The following is a 14,561-nucleotide window of genomic DNA, read 5'->3' on the forward strand; positions in this document are numbered from 1 at the left end:
CGGTGTGCCAGGGCCGCCGCCTCTCCCCAGCACAGCACCTGCTCTGGCTGTGCCTTCCTCTTTGGGGGGAGGGGGCGGAGGTCTGGCCCATGTCACCCTCAAGCCTTCCCAGCATGTCACTACCAACTCCTGTCACAAGCTGAGGGTCTAGGAGGGGAGGCCCCCTGAATCTTCTACCCCTCTTCGTCTCGGTTCCACAGCAGTGTCCCTCAGAGCGGATTGCACAGGGAGGAGCCCGACCTTCAGCCTCAGCCGGCCAGCGAAGCCCCACGTCGCCCGGCCCTACCTCCTCCCTCCAAATCCGCGCTGCTGCCCCCACCGTCCCCTCGGGTGGGTAAGCGGCCCCCGCCGGGACCCAGCGCCCAGCCCCCCGCCACCCCCACGCCGCCCCACCGGCGCACTCAGGAGCCAGTGCTGCCCGAAGACACCGCCGCCGACGAGAAGCGAGGAAAGAAGGCCAGGTCGTCGGGGCCCTCACTAGCAGGCACGGCCGAGTCCCGGCCTCAGACACCGCTGAGCGAGGCCTCGGGCCGCCAGTCGGCGCTGGGTCGCTCGCCGCGGCTGGTGCGCGCCAGCTCCCGCATCCTGGACAAGCTGCAGTTCTTTGAGGAGCGACGGCGCAGCCTGGAGCGCAGCGACTCGCCACCGGCGCCCCTCCGGCCCTGGGTGCCCCTGCGCAAGGCCCGCTCCCTGGAGCAGCCCAAGTCGCAGGGTGGCGCCGCGTGGGGCTCGCCCGGGGCCTCTCAGGAGGAGCTGCGGGCGACCGCAGGCAGCGTGGCCGAGCGACGCCGCCTGTTCCAGCAGAAGGCTGCCTCGCTGGACGAGCGCACGAGGCAGCGCAGCCCGGCCTCCGACCTCGAGCTGCGCTTCGCCCAGGAGCTGGGCCGCATCCGCCGCTCCACGTCACGGGAGGAGCTGGTGCGCTCGCACGAGTCACTGCGCGCCACGCTGCAGCGCGCCCCGTCCCCTCGAGAGCCCGGGGAGCCCCCGCTCTTCTCTCAACCCTCCACCCCCAAGACCTCGCGGGCCGTGAGCCCCGTCGCCGCCCAGCCGCCCCTTCCAAGCGTCGCGGGGAGGCCTGGGGATGAGCCGGGGAGGCCCCGGAGCCGCGGGACGGCAGGCAGGACAGAGCTGGGGGAAGGCCCGCAGCAGGAGGTTAGGCGCCGGGACCAGTTCCCGCTGACCCGGGGCAGAACCATCCAGGAGAGCCGGAGCCCTGTGCCGACTCCCGCCCCAGCCGATCCCCCCGAGGCCAGGACAAAAGCCCCTCCGGGTCGGAAGCGGGAGCCCCCGGCACAAGCCGTGCGCTTCCTGCCTTGGGCCACGCCGAGCCCGGAGGGCGCTGCTGTGCCCCAGACCTTGGAGAAGAACAGGGCGGGGCCTGAGGCCGAGAAGAGGCTGCGCAGAGGGCCGGAGGAGGATGGTCCCTGGGGGGCCTGGGACCGCCGAGGGACCCGTAGCCAGGGCAGAGGTCGTAGGGCCCGGCCCACCTCGCCTGAGCTCGGTAAGGCCTCGGGAAGCACCCAGAAGGTGCTGGGACCTGGGGGGGAGCGCATTTAGGAAGAGGGAGGTTGCTAGGCAGTTTCGAGGGTCTGAGTTCCCAGGGAAGGCATGGACCAAGCTCATGTGTGAGTGAAGGGTTGTGAAGGTTGATGTGCTAAAACCTGCCTGCTGGTGAGGCAGAGTGTGTGTTTTTATGGAGGCGGGGTGGAACCCAGGTGTGAGCAAAAACCCGGTTCCCAGGTGCCTGCCATAGACCCCCCTGGGTTCAGTGGCATGCTAGTCTGTTCCGTCAAGGACCTAACTGTGATGGAAGGCACTGGTGGGAATCTAAGGAGCTCCTCCACACACCACCCTTCTGTGGGGGAAGAGATGGAAGCCTGTCTCAAGAAATCATTTGTTAGTTCCCTGTTACAGGCAAGCTTTGGACCAGCCAACTCTCATCTCCGTCCTCCCCATCCTGACACCATCCCCTGACCCATCTGTAGCCACTAAAATCTGACTCAGTCTCTCCTTCTAGCCTCCTCGCTCCTATCCTTGAGTCCCTGCATCCCCGAGCTGACTGTGGTCACATGACAGCCTGTGTGTGGTCTCCCAGTCTTCCTGTGGGTGATGGCCAATAGCCAGACTGTCCCTCCCCTTAACTCTCTTCATCCTGAGCATCAACTTGGGACCTACTCCTGGGTTGAGGCACAAGAAGCCATCCTTCACTGGCTCCCACCTCCTGCCTCCTCCCCAGGCCAGAGGCTCCTACTCGCCGCTCCTAGGAGACCCTGTGCATGTCTTTTTCATTGCACTTGACACCCTGTATTTTTCTTCAGCAGAATCACTTTATTTTTCACTTAAGTCTTAATGCCTCAAAATTTCTAGAGATGATTAGGCCCTGTCCAGCGTTCTACTAGTCATTGTTGTTGCACATGCACAGCCATGTCCCGGGCATTGTTAACTGGGCACTTAGAGGGTGTTATTTTAACTTAGTCTGTATGCCAGCTTTGCAAGATACTGGGTATTATTTATCAGCTCCATCTTACAGATAACAAAACTGAGGCACAGAGAGGTCATCTAATTGCCCAAGTTTATGTAGCTGGAAGACAGCACAATTGGGATTCTCACTGCTCTTTTGGCACTGTGCCTTATCTAGCTATCAAACGTCAGAGTTAGAAAATACTGAGATCTTTTTGTGTGTACAAGCATCCTATAAGCAGGGACCACATCTTAACTTCTTGTTATCTCCCTGGTGCCAAACAGAACTTAGCATGCAGTCAGTGCAGTGTTTCTGTTTGATGAATGGACAAAATCAAAGCTGTTTTCATGAGACCTCTCAGATGGCTATAGAACCACCTGCCACTCCCTCTCATGAATCTGGCAGCATCACTAATATGACAGTACACCATGGGTTGCCCTGTGGCACCATTATTATTGTTTATGTCTCAGGTGCTATTCAGTCTGTATGGAAGCTTGTAATATCTTGTGCTCCTCAGTGTGCCTGGCATAGGGTCTGATCTACCATCCCTGCCCACTGATTTGTGTACAGACACAGCACAGTTCCCCTCTTACTCCAGAAACAACACTCTGTGGCGGGGCTGAAGAGCAGCCAAACTAATGTAGAGTCCTGGTTGCCCTGTCCTACTTGAGAACCTTCCTTCTGTCAGGACATTCAGGAGAGAGATTTTTTGCTCCCCAACCCCTACATCCTAGAAGCCCCTCTCTCTGAGTTTGGATTTCCAAGATGGGGGGCTACCATCACATCCTCTCCCCCGGAGTCATCTCCTTAGGGACCATATCCCTTTACCCTGTCACCTGTGTCTCTGGCAGAGTCTTCGGACGACTCTTATGTGTCTGCTGGAGAGGAGCCCCTGGAGGCCCCCATGTTTGAGATCCCCCTGAGGGATGCGGTGGTGGCCCCAGGGGCAGATGTGCTGCTCAAATGTATCATCACTGCCAACCCCCCTCCCCAAGGTGAGCTACAGAGTTGGGGCCTGGCTAAGGTTGAGACAGGGAGGGGTGGGGAAAGGGGAGATCATCGGCTCCATGGGGCTGGTCTGACTCCTGTGTGTGTGTTAGAGCTTCACCAGAATCTTTTGAGAGGGGAGGGCAGGCCTGGGCTTCTGGGGGGGGGGGGTCCTCCAATTCCCTAGGGTGGGGAGAGGAGTGGTTTGAGTTCTGTGTGAGGGGTGTGGGGTGGGGGGAGATTCGTCTCAGTGGGCCCCTGTGGACCATAGTGACTCGGTCCCCCTGCTGCTTCCCCACAGTGTCCTGGCAGAAGGATGGGTCCGCGCTGCGCAGTGATGGCCACCTTCTCATCCGGGCTGAGGGCGAGCGGCACACCCTGCTGCTCCGGGAGGCCCGGGCGGCTGATGCTGGGAACTACATGGCTACCGCTACCAACGAGCTGGGCCAGGCTAGCTGTGCTGCCACGCTGGCCATGAGACCTGGTAGGCAGCCTGTGGGCCCCAGGGCTGGGTGGGTGAGCAGTGACCCTTCCCGTGGGCCCAGGTTCCCTTCCCACTCCCAGCCTGGAGCTCCACTTTCAACCAGTGTGCACAGGCTCTTCTCTTGTGTCCCCTGATCTGGTGGAAGCATTTTAAATGGCCTTGGTCTCAGGGCACAGGCCAAATTCCCAAGGCACACACCAAGCTCCCATTTCATGAAGTCACTGAAATTTGTCTTTAGACATCCTCTAAAGGCCATTCTTTCGTGGCATTTCCCTGAACAGGGTCCTGTGGGGAAAGCAAATTATCTTTGCGTCTCAAAGAAAAAGAATCTCTTGGCTCAACGGCTTAAAAGCCATCAGGAACCTTCTGAGGTTATTTCCTCTCTAGAACAGCCCCCCTACACCCTTAAAAGAGATAAATGCTTTTAAGTGCCTCTCTCCCTCCCTTGCTCCTTCTGTTGAACCCAAAACTCTAACGAGGGTGTAGCTGAGACCACCTTTTGGGAGGTGGCAGTGGCTGAGGCTGCCTTGTTTTCTATTTTTATGACAGTCCTCACTTGGTGTCAGACTACTTCCTTTGGGTTTAAGCCCAGTTTCGTTCAGGTTCAGGGTAGGGCTGGACTAGTGTCCATGTACTTGGCCAGTTCAACTTGTTCAGGTCACTGGGCCTGCCGGTATGCTGACCCTGGACAGTGGGGGTGGGAGGAAATGAGGCTGGGAAAGGGGCATTCCAGGAGGAAAAGATGCAGACTCAGCACTCAGGAGATTACCAGTAGAGGACGTAGACTGGAGGAAAGTGCAGGGAGATGAATACTGTACCTAGGGCAGCTGAGCCGTCGGTCGGTGTTGGGGGTGCTGGATTGAGAGACATCAGGGCCCTGAAAGAGGCTGGAATTTAGACCACAGTGGGAGGGGCCCAGCGTGCCAGCATGGGGAAGAGCACATGCTGTTCTGTCCCTTTCTTTCACTCAGCCCTGTAGGTGACAAGATAACAGAGCCTGTCTTGCTGTGGTCTCAGGGCCTCGGCACTTTCATGATTAGGGAGTTCTTGGTGGTGTCTGCCCTGAGTCCAAGTCCTGCTTTAGATCCTTTTGGTTGTACCTGGCTGGCTTTGCAGAACAGCAGGTCTTCGTTTATAGACCCCTCCCTGGAGCTCTCTCCTTCCCCTGGCCTCGCCCCTCCCACCTCAGTGAATCATAACTGTCCCTCCACTGTTGCTTCCCTCCTTCCATCAGCTCTGGGATTTGCTTCTGATTCACCTCCCAGCTCCTGTTAGGAGGCCCAGGCCTGGCTCCAGGACTCCGGTCAATACCTGGCTTGGACTAACATTTGGCAAGGAGTGTGTGTGGGGGGGTGCCCCAATACTGGCTCGGGGCCATTTGGGAGCCTTTTATGGTTGGGAAGGAGGCTTGGGGCAAGGCAGCTGTCTGCACTTGTCTTGTCTTTGCTTGCTGAACATCCCTGCATTCGAGTTCCCTCATTTGTAAACCAGAGATAATTATACGATTCGCAGGAAAGAAAGCAAATGTGTGAACGAGCTTTATGAACTGTAAAGCTATAGACAAATGTTGGTTGTTAGCATTATTAAATGGTGCTGTTGTGCACAAGAGCTCAGGTTTCCTGGAGGCTTCGGGAAGCTCTTGCCTCGTCTTTCCTCCCCTCGTACTGTTTATGCCTTGGGGTCTTCTCCCTGCCCTTGCCAGGCCCGCAGCCCCCAGCCCCCAGCCCCCCATATTTCCCAGCCTGTCATAGCATCTCTGTGTCTCCTCCACCCTGGGAAGCCAGGATTTGTACCCAGAGAACAGCTCCAGAAAGTCAGAATGGCTCCAGGACGCCAGGCTTGGGGGGCAGGCGCGTGTGTCCACACTCAGCTCTTGTGGAGGAAGCAGACTTTCTTACCCTACAAGGCTCTGTTTGGTCCGAGCAGCTGGACAGAGGCCAGGAGACTGGGAGAGCAGCAAGAGTGGGTGGAACCAGTAGGTGGCACAGACATTTGGCAAAGCTTGGGGTCCCAGGCCTGGAGTTTATAGGGAGTGAGGGGGTGGGGCTAAGGAAGGGCGTTAGGCAGTGGGGCTGCGGGTGGGGTAGGAGTGAGTTGAGGGAGGGAGTGTCTGGTGTCTTTTGGGAAGAGGCCTTATGGAGCCACCTCCTTTTCTTGCTCCTCGCCAATCCCTTTGGTAACCAGGAAAGGTGCCACCCCAACAAGACCAGCTTTTGAGGGCCACAGATTCCAATTCCCGGTTGGGAACCACTAAGAACTAGAGAATGTAGTTCCCTTGGTGCTGTGGTTCGGGAGGCACGGTGTGTCCTCACCAGCTCTGGAGCCCCACCCAGACCTGGACCCCTTCCAGTCTGCCCCACCCCACTGAATAACTGCTGAGACCACAGTTGGGCTCCCAAAGGGTGTGTGTGTATTGGGCAGGGGGCTGGAGGGTGTGAGATGGGAAGCTAAGCATTTCGCAGCTGCCCGCATCCATCACGCAGGCACTTATTGGGAACCAACTGGGAGCCAAGTGCTACCTCTCTCCAAACAGTTTTATGTGTTTGGAGAGTGCCATGTACTTTCTCCCAGACCTTTTCACATCTCTTCCCTTACTTGAACTACATCGCACCATGTACAGCGGACCCTTGAACAATGCGGGGATCAGGGGCACCCACCGCCATAGCCATCGAAAACCTGCATGTAACTTAGTCAGCCCTCCACGTAGGCAGATTCCCAACCGCCAGGTGACCCTTGGACAACTCTGGTTTGAACTACTCAGAACAGCTGGGAAAAAAATCCGTGTGTAAGGGACCATGTTAAAACCAATGCTGTTCAGGGTCAGCTCTGTATGCCTTGGAGGGACCTGACAGGTGGCAACATTCCCAATTTACCGATGGGAAGATAAAACACGCAGAGTAAAGTGACACAGAGGTGGCGCAAGGCCAGCACCTTTTCTTAGCATCTATAACCTGCTTTGGGATTAAGCAGCAGGGCATTGAAATACTCACCTGTGAAGCAAATACAGGTAGTGTGATGGCAGGTGAACAGAACAGGACTAGTCAGCATCTCCTGAGCACTTTGTATGTACCAGGCCCTGTGCTGATTGGGTTCTCACATCTAATCCACCCTGTAAGGTAGGTTCTGTTCTTATGCCATGTTACAGATGAGGAAACTGAGACTTGGGAAACTTTAGCTAATTGCTGTAGAGCAGCACTGACCACTAGACCTTTCTGTGATGGTAGAAATGTTATATATGTGCACGGTCCAGTATTGTAGCCCCTAGCCACATGTGGCTATTAAACACTTGAAATAGGGCTAATGTGACTGAATTGCTGAACGTTTCATTTCATTTTAATTAATGTACATTTAAATAGTCTCAGTGGCTAGTGGTTACCCTATTTGCTCAGCTGTAGGAGCACAGGGACAGTGGGAAGCTGGGTGGTGATTTAAGCCCCGCCTCTGGGTCTCCCAAGTCTGTACTCCTAACCACTGCACCGTACTGTCCCTTTTTCTCTACTCAAGAGGTTCAGGGTTCAGGTAGAATTGCACTCATGGGGTGGGGGCAGAGACTGTCAATGCCTTCAGAGTTTTCTCTTCTTCCTCTTTTGACTATCACCTCCACCGTGACTGTGGTCCTGCTTTTTTCTCTGTATGACCCCGGTGTGCACACCACTGATTCACCCCCACCAAGTGCTCTGGTCAGGAGGAAGGGGCTCCATGTGCCTGGGGCCTCCATCCTGCTGCCTTTAGTCCTCCCCTCAAGCACGGGTCTCATATATTTAAGCCCAGGGTTCTAGCATTTTCCAGCAGAGACCGTGGTCTCTTCACTTTACTTTAGCTGGCCATCATGTCCTCATCTGGACAGCAAGGATAGGCTCCTGGGCTCCTTTCTCAGGAAGATTTGTGAGGCTCTGCAGGGCTGAAGATTTAGCCAAGGACCCTTGGGCCAGAGGATATGGCTGATCAAAGCTCATCTAGTCCCATCTGTACGATGACACTATCACAGCAGAAAAAGGTGGTTTTGGGAGATCATGAATGTAAAGGAAAGGAGGGAAATGATAGCACTCCTGTCTGCCCCCTTCTGCTCCTGGCCCGGGCAGATTCTTATTTGTGAAGTCAGTGGCTGCCTGTGGAGGAGATCTTGGAATGCCACACGCCCCGTTGTCAATCTTTGGTGGGGTTTGGGCAGCATCTAAAAACGCAGTGTGGTCTCTTGACCAGACTCAGCCCTCCTTCCCCACTTCTGTCCACCAGAAGCAGGTCTGCCCCAACAGGTGTCCCCGCAGGGCTGCTACCTCGGAATGGGGGTCATCACACAGCCCATCGGAAGAATGGGGACCTAATTTACTGTGGGTGCCAACGCTTATCCAACATGGAGCAATGGTAAATAATCATTTGTAAGGAATGAACCACTTCTGTGACTAGGTCAGGCTGACCATGTGAAACACTCTCTGCTTCCTTGTCCATTTTTAAAACCAAACTGAAACATTCTCAGCATAACTCTTCTCCTTTTCCCTCACTTCCCCGATGGGATTACCATAGCAGGTATTTAAACAGATCGCATCTGGAGGGACCCACTGAGGCTGTGGGTGGACAGCCGGCTGTGAGTGGCCAGGTCACATAGAAGGTTGTGAGCCTCCAGCACATACTCCCTTCCTCAGAGACCTCAAGGAACTCCCTTAGCCCCCAGAGTGAAGGCCACACTACGGAAGCTGGCCTCCACCATCTGGACCTGAAGATGATCTGAGGGTGGCTGGAGGCAGCTGAGGCAGTGGGCGGGACCTACTCCAACATGGTCACTTCCCATTTCTTTCTTCTTTACCTAGTTCTGTAGCCAGAGGGGTTGCGCTACAGTTCTGTGCACAAGCTTTCTGCCTCTGAACATTTGCTTATGTGGTTTCCTCTTCCAGGATTGCTTTTTTCTGCTTAAACTAAACTCTTAATTCTAATACCACCCCTTCCCTCAGTTCCCCCTTCTTCCCTGAGCCAAAAGTATTGTCCTACTCTCTTCACTCTGCTCCTCTCTTGCCACCCTATTCCTGTTTGCTCTTACAGTCGTGTGTGCATCTGGCTTGTCATCCCTGTCAGCCAGAGGGCTCCTGAGGTTATGGCTGTGCTTCGGCTACTCTTAGCCCTTGCAGCCATACCTGGAGGCTTTCCTGGACAGTCAGCGGCAGTGGGGGGTAGAGATCCTCATGACTCTCCAAGCCCCTGGAACCACCTGGGTGACACGCAGAGGCTGGCTGAGACACATACTGCAAATGTAATGAGGATCGGCCTAAGAGTGGAAGTTAGGAGACAGAGGAGACCATAGAGCAGTGGTCCTCAGTGTTGTCTCCAGACCAGGAGGATCAGCATCACCTTGGGAAGGTGTTCGAGATGCACACTATCAGCCCCAGCCCTGATCTAGTGAATCAGAGACTCGCAGGTCCCAGCAATCTGTGTCTTAAGGGTGATTCTGATGAATGGTAAATTTGAAAACCACTGTAGAGGTAGGGACCTTGTGCAGGAGAGGCCAGGTGGTATAGTGGGAACACATGGGCTGTAGAGTCAGACATCTGAGGTTCAGAGCCCCGCCCTGAAGTTTGATGGCAGAGGTGGGACTCAGTGATACCACCTCTTAGGGTTAACTTTCTCTTTACATGGGGATCATATAGGTCCCTAAACTTTTATGTGCATAAGAATCAACTAGGTGCTTTTGAACATGCAGTTTCCTGACCTCTGTTTCAAGAAATCTAATTTTTCAGGTCAGAGTGAGGCCCAGGAATTTATAGTTTAAACAGGCTCCCAGGTGGTCCTGATGTGGGTAGTTCAAGGACCATTCTGAGAAGTCCTGAGGGTAGAGGGCCTTATGTGACACCTTTCATGTAGGTGGCTGTGACTGTTTCTATTGTGAGAACACCTCAGGGGATGTTGGGACTGGTATTGAGCTGGATGCATCAGTCTGGGGAGGGAGGGCTCGCCAACTTGTGGGCTCTCCAGTGCCAGTACTTTGATCGTGATTTGGCCTGGGAGCAGTGTTGAAAGGCCAGACACGTGCACAGAGTCGGTGTGTTTTGCAGTGGTGGGAATGTAGGGGCAGCACCTACATGGTGGGCATATGTGCATGTTAGTTATGGGGGGGGCACCTGCTCCCCACTCCCTGGCTGGTGTACCTGTTTCCCACAGTGAGAGCTGGCCTTGTGGGTGGATCAGGGCTGGGATGTAGGAACTGGCTACAAAGATGACTTTGGTGGTGGGCCAATAAAAAGTGGGGTGGTGGTACCAGAGCCTGGGACCTGGAGACAGAGATTCCTGATCAGCCTCCTTGGCCACGCAGTTTTGGGAGTACAGAGGGTGGAGGTCATGGCCTTGTTTCAGAGAGACCTAATTCTGCCCCCTCTTTAGCCTGAGCTTCCTGCCTAGGCTGCTCTGACAGCCTCCTCTCTGAGGGGCTTGAAGGACTCTGGTTAGCTTGGTCACTGGATGCCCCCTGGCTGTTCCCCTGGCCACCACCAGGGGTCTCTGAAGATCCCTGCAAACTTGACCCATCTGTTTTAATCTCTACCTCCCTGAGCCCTGAGTGGCCTCAGCGCTGTCCAACCTGGAGGTGACTCAAGAGGTCACCAGGATCCACAGAGGGGAGGGGCGCCTGCCTCCAGGGGCCATGCCTGTGATCTCAGCATCAGCTAATGGCAAGCCCCGAGCAGATGCTCACCAAGGGGCCATTCTGACTTCCTGCCCCACCCCCACTTCAAGACAGTCAGCCTGAATGGTGAGCCCCCCCTCCTCGACCAGCCCCCCCTTCTTCACTGGCAATGATGGGAAACACAGGTCATAGCTTGGGAATGTGGCCCTGGGCAGGGGTGGTAGGAGGAGGGAGAAGGACATGTGACCTCTCAACAGCTCCCTTACTCTTCTGCTGTCTCCAAGCCCCTTCCCCAACCCAAATACGAGGGCTGCTAGTTGTGAGGGGCTACTGGGGGAAGCAGCCCCTGCCTTCTCACTGTTGGCCCTGGTGGGGCTGATGGGGTGAGTGCCAACTGCCAACTGGTAGGGCCTGTAGGAAGAGTTTGGGCGCAGGCCCAGTGTCCTGTGGTGGCTATTGGGCCAAACCTGCCATGGCAGGAGGGGAGACAGAGATGGGGCTCTGGGCCCAGTCAGGTTGAGGGGGCTTCTCTGGGAAGGAGGCTGAAGGTCCCGACAGTTCTGATTCTCTGCACCGGAGAAAACAGGATGTGGCCTTGCTCTGTCGTATCTGAGGCTTGTTGGGGATCTGGTGGGTTGGTAAGAGCAAGGGGCATCCTAGGGGCTATTTGCCTTCAGTACCTCCGCTGGTGGACCCGTCGAAATGAATGGGCCAGGGTGAGTATCTTGGATGCTGCAGGGCAGTGCCATCCCCATCTTCCCTGGAGACCAGGCCCTGGCACTTTGAATCGAGGTGCCACCGAGGGGGCTTCATGCTTGTCAGGGACCAGGAGCTGTAAGGAGAGAAAAGGCAGATCCTGCTGCTTGGGAATGAGCAGGGTGGCTAAATACAGCCAGGCTGCTCTCTGCCCCTCCCCTCTCCTCCCCCTCCACTCCAGGCCGGCTGCTGTGGTCTCAGCAGGCACCACCTCCCCAGCCAGCTGCCTGCCTGCCACCCAGCCTGTCCCCACCAGGCCAGCCCCCACCTTCTCCTTCCCCTCCCCCAGGACCTCGTGCAGAGCCTCAGCAGGGTCAGCGAGTGAGTGGGGCTGGGCAGGCTGGGCTCTTGCTCTCTGGGGAGCCTGGCGGGGTGGGCAGGCAGCAGAAGGGCCTGGTGCCAGGGCAGAGCCTTCTGGACAGGCGCAGGCTGGGGTCCGTGTGCAGAGTCTCGAGGTGAGTTGGGGTGCAGCCCTGTGGGGGGCTGGGCCACAAGGGCTTGGGGTGGGGGAACTAGGAGGAGGGGCCAGGGGGCTGTGGCAGATTCATGTCTGTATTTGGCAGTCGGCTAGGAGCCAGCTCAGTGAGGCTCGGCTCCTGGCCAGTTGCAGGGGAGGGCGTCAGGGCCCTGGGGACACCCCTCCCCCAAAGACATGCTGGTGCCCCCTCCTCTTCCCCAGGCTGAGCCACTTTTCTCTGTGGATGACTCAAACTCTGCTTTCCCATCCCCTGAGAGTCTTGGGGTCCATGCTTTAGGGCTGGGGCCAACAGGTGCCCCTGGGGTATCTGGGGCAGGAAGCTGAGAAGGGAGAGGGGGAAGGGCGGGCTGGACAGTGCCACCTCATTGGCCCTGGCACTGAGGTCAGGATGGGGCTTGTCTGAGGTGTGTGTTCCTTTGCACCAGGCCCAGCTCACCCAAGAAACGGGTGTCCTAGCTGTGCCACTCTGGGTTCCAGAGACGTGAACCACCTGTATCAGGAGCCTGCGATTCTGTGCCAGGAATGGGGGTTCCGGGCTCCAGTGGAGTTCCAAGTCTCCCACAAGGGCCAGGAGCCACCCCTCTGCTGCCTGAATCCCTGGCCCAGGCCATTGCCTATGGTTCCCCCACTTAGGAGGATCAGCAGGGTCAGTGTTGGGAGAGTCTGTGGCAGAGCAGGATTCAGGGACTCAGGGACAGGAAATACCTAGCACGGTCACACAGCAGTGCGCTTGGGGAAAAGCAGCCAGGGCTGGGCCAGCCTGCAGGAACCGCCTCACCTCCGGGGCTTTGCCATTCCAGACCTTATCAGGTTCTTGATCCCTAAATTGACCCATCTAGCTCTCAATCTCTCTACCCCCCTTCCTCTCTGTCTGCCACTGTCTCTCACATCTCTCCTCCAGGTGGGTCCACATCCCCTTTCAGCAGCCCCATCACCTCTGATGAGGAGTACCTGAGCCCGCCAGAGGAGTTCCCCGAGCCTGGGGAGACCTGGCCCCAAACCCCCACCATGAAACTCAGTCCCAGCCAGAACCGCCGCTCCTCAGACGCTGGCTCCAAGGCGCCCCCCACCTTCAAGGTCAGACCCCTGAACCCAGCCTCAGCCCCCTGGGTACTTCTCTTCCTCCATGTGACCTCTTGTTCTTGGGGCTACACCAGGTTCCAGCACTGCCTGGAGCTCAACCCCACTAACCCAGAGCCAGCCTCAGTCAGACTGCGCTCCAAGAGGCCTCTGTCCCAGATCCCCACCCCCCCAGAAGCCGAAGCTGGGCCCTGACACTTTGGGGTTTTCTTCAGGTCTCCCTTATGGACCAGTCAGTAAGAGAGGGTCAAGATGTCACCATGAGCATCCGTGTGCAGGGGGAGCCCAAGCCGGTGGTCTCCTGGTGAGTAGCAGCCGCTAACCAGCACCTGCATGCCCCCCGACTCTAGGCTTGGCCCTGTGAGACCTGGCTCTGGGTAGAGGGGGGTGGGCCCTTTGTGAACTTCCCCATGATCTTCAGAGGGGCCACATCCCAGGTACAGGGTGCCACTCGCCCAACCTGCCCCTGCCCCCACCTGGGTTCCCGGCCTATTCAGTGCTTCCTCCCCCGAGAGGGATGTGGGGAGTAAATGGTCTCCTGTCTTCACTTGGGAAGAACAGCCCGCAGCCGTCTTGCTCCTGAAGAAGGCTGCCCACTCCACCCGAGTCCGTTGACAACAGGGTGATTTTTGCAGCCTACTCTGTGCCCAGGCCTGTGCTAGGCCCAGGTGGGACCATTTGTTTTTGAGCTGCCAGAGCCCAGAGTTAAACGTGGGCCTCGTCCGCCATGCTACATCCCAGGCCCTGGAGCTTTGACTAGTTCGCTAGGGTTTCTTTAATTGGTTTGGGTTCTGCTTATCATTTTTAATTGATTGTCTCGTCCCAGTGTGATTTCTTAATGTCGTAAGTTGTTTCATGTCCCTTTTGGGAAATGGGAAAGCTGTCTGTTCATTATAAATAAAAAAAAATAAGACATGAGGAAACGTAAGAGCTGTTGAGAGCTGAAGAGCAGGGCACCACTCTAAGTCCAGTTCGGTTCCTAGAAAGGAGAGACCCAGGTGGGCAGACGTGGTCTGGAAGTTCCTAGTGGAGGTGGGATGGCAGAGTCAGGCGGAAAACCAAACTGCAACCAAGGGGTGCCCGGGGCCAGCGGGGCAGGTCCAGCAAGGGACAGGTGATGTGCAGGGAGGAGAGAACTGTTCGGCTCTGCACCCCCACCTCCCTGCATGTGCACGTGAGGACCCCGGGCCCGCCACTGAGTTCTTGCCGCTCCGACAGGCTGAGAAACCGCCAGCCCGTGCGCCCAGACCAGCGGCGCTTCGCAGAGGAGGCAGAGGGCGGGCTGTGCCGGCTGCGGATCCTGGCCGCCGAGCGGGGTGACGCTGGCTTCTACACCTGCAAAGCGGTTAATGAGTATGGCGCTCGGCAGTGTGAGGCGCGCCTGGAGGTCCGAGGTGAGTACACACTCCGTGGACCCCCCCAGCCTGGCCCCTGCCTTCTTCCTGCCCAGTTGCCTACTTTCCACAACCTCAGTTCTGGAATGCCAGAGCTGAAAGGGCCTAGAGAGCCCCAAGTTTAGCTACTTGTATTGTAGTTGAGTCAGCTGAGGTCCAGAGAAGGGAAGTGACTTGCCCAGACCACCTGGCAAGTTGCTGAGAGCGCAGCTTACCACGCAGTGCTGCCTTCCCCGTGCCGTCATGCCAACCCCTGATGCAGTCAGAGACCTTGCTTCCTGCCACCCGCCACCCTCTCCCTGTGCTCT

At 56.8% G+C, this 14,561-nt stretch overlaps 1 protein-coding gene across 1 annotated transcript in view; it reads left to right on the forward strand.

The window, feature by feature from the left end:
* Window positions 1-14,561, forward strand: part of SPEG (striated muscle enriched protein kinase) — a 55,775-nt gene that overhangs the window by 12,643 nt on the left and 28,571 nt on the right. The window contains 6 exon segments of the mRNA XM_036254054.1: window positions 201-1,504; window positions 3,316-3,459; window positions 3,753-3,935; window positions 12,681-12,856; window positions 13,075-13,163; window positions 14,078-14,253. Coding sequence (XP_036109947.1) covers window positions 201-1,504; window positions 3,316-3,459; window positions 3,753-3,935; window positions 12,681-12,856; window positions 13,075-13,163; window positions 14,078-14,253 — 2,072 coding nt within the window.

The sequence above is a fragment of the Molossus molossus genome, unplaced genomic scaffold, assembly GCF_014108415.1.
Source record: "Molossus molossus isolate mMolMol1 unplaced genomic scaffold, mMolMol1.p scaffold_m16_p_11, whole genome shotgun sequence".
NCBI lineage: Eukaryota > Metazoa > Chordata > Mammalia > Chiroptera > Molossidae > Molossus > Molossus molossus.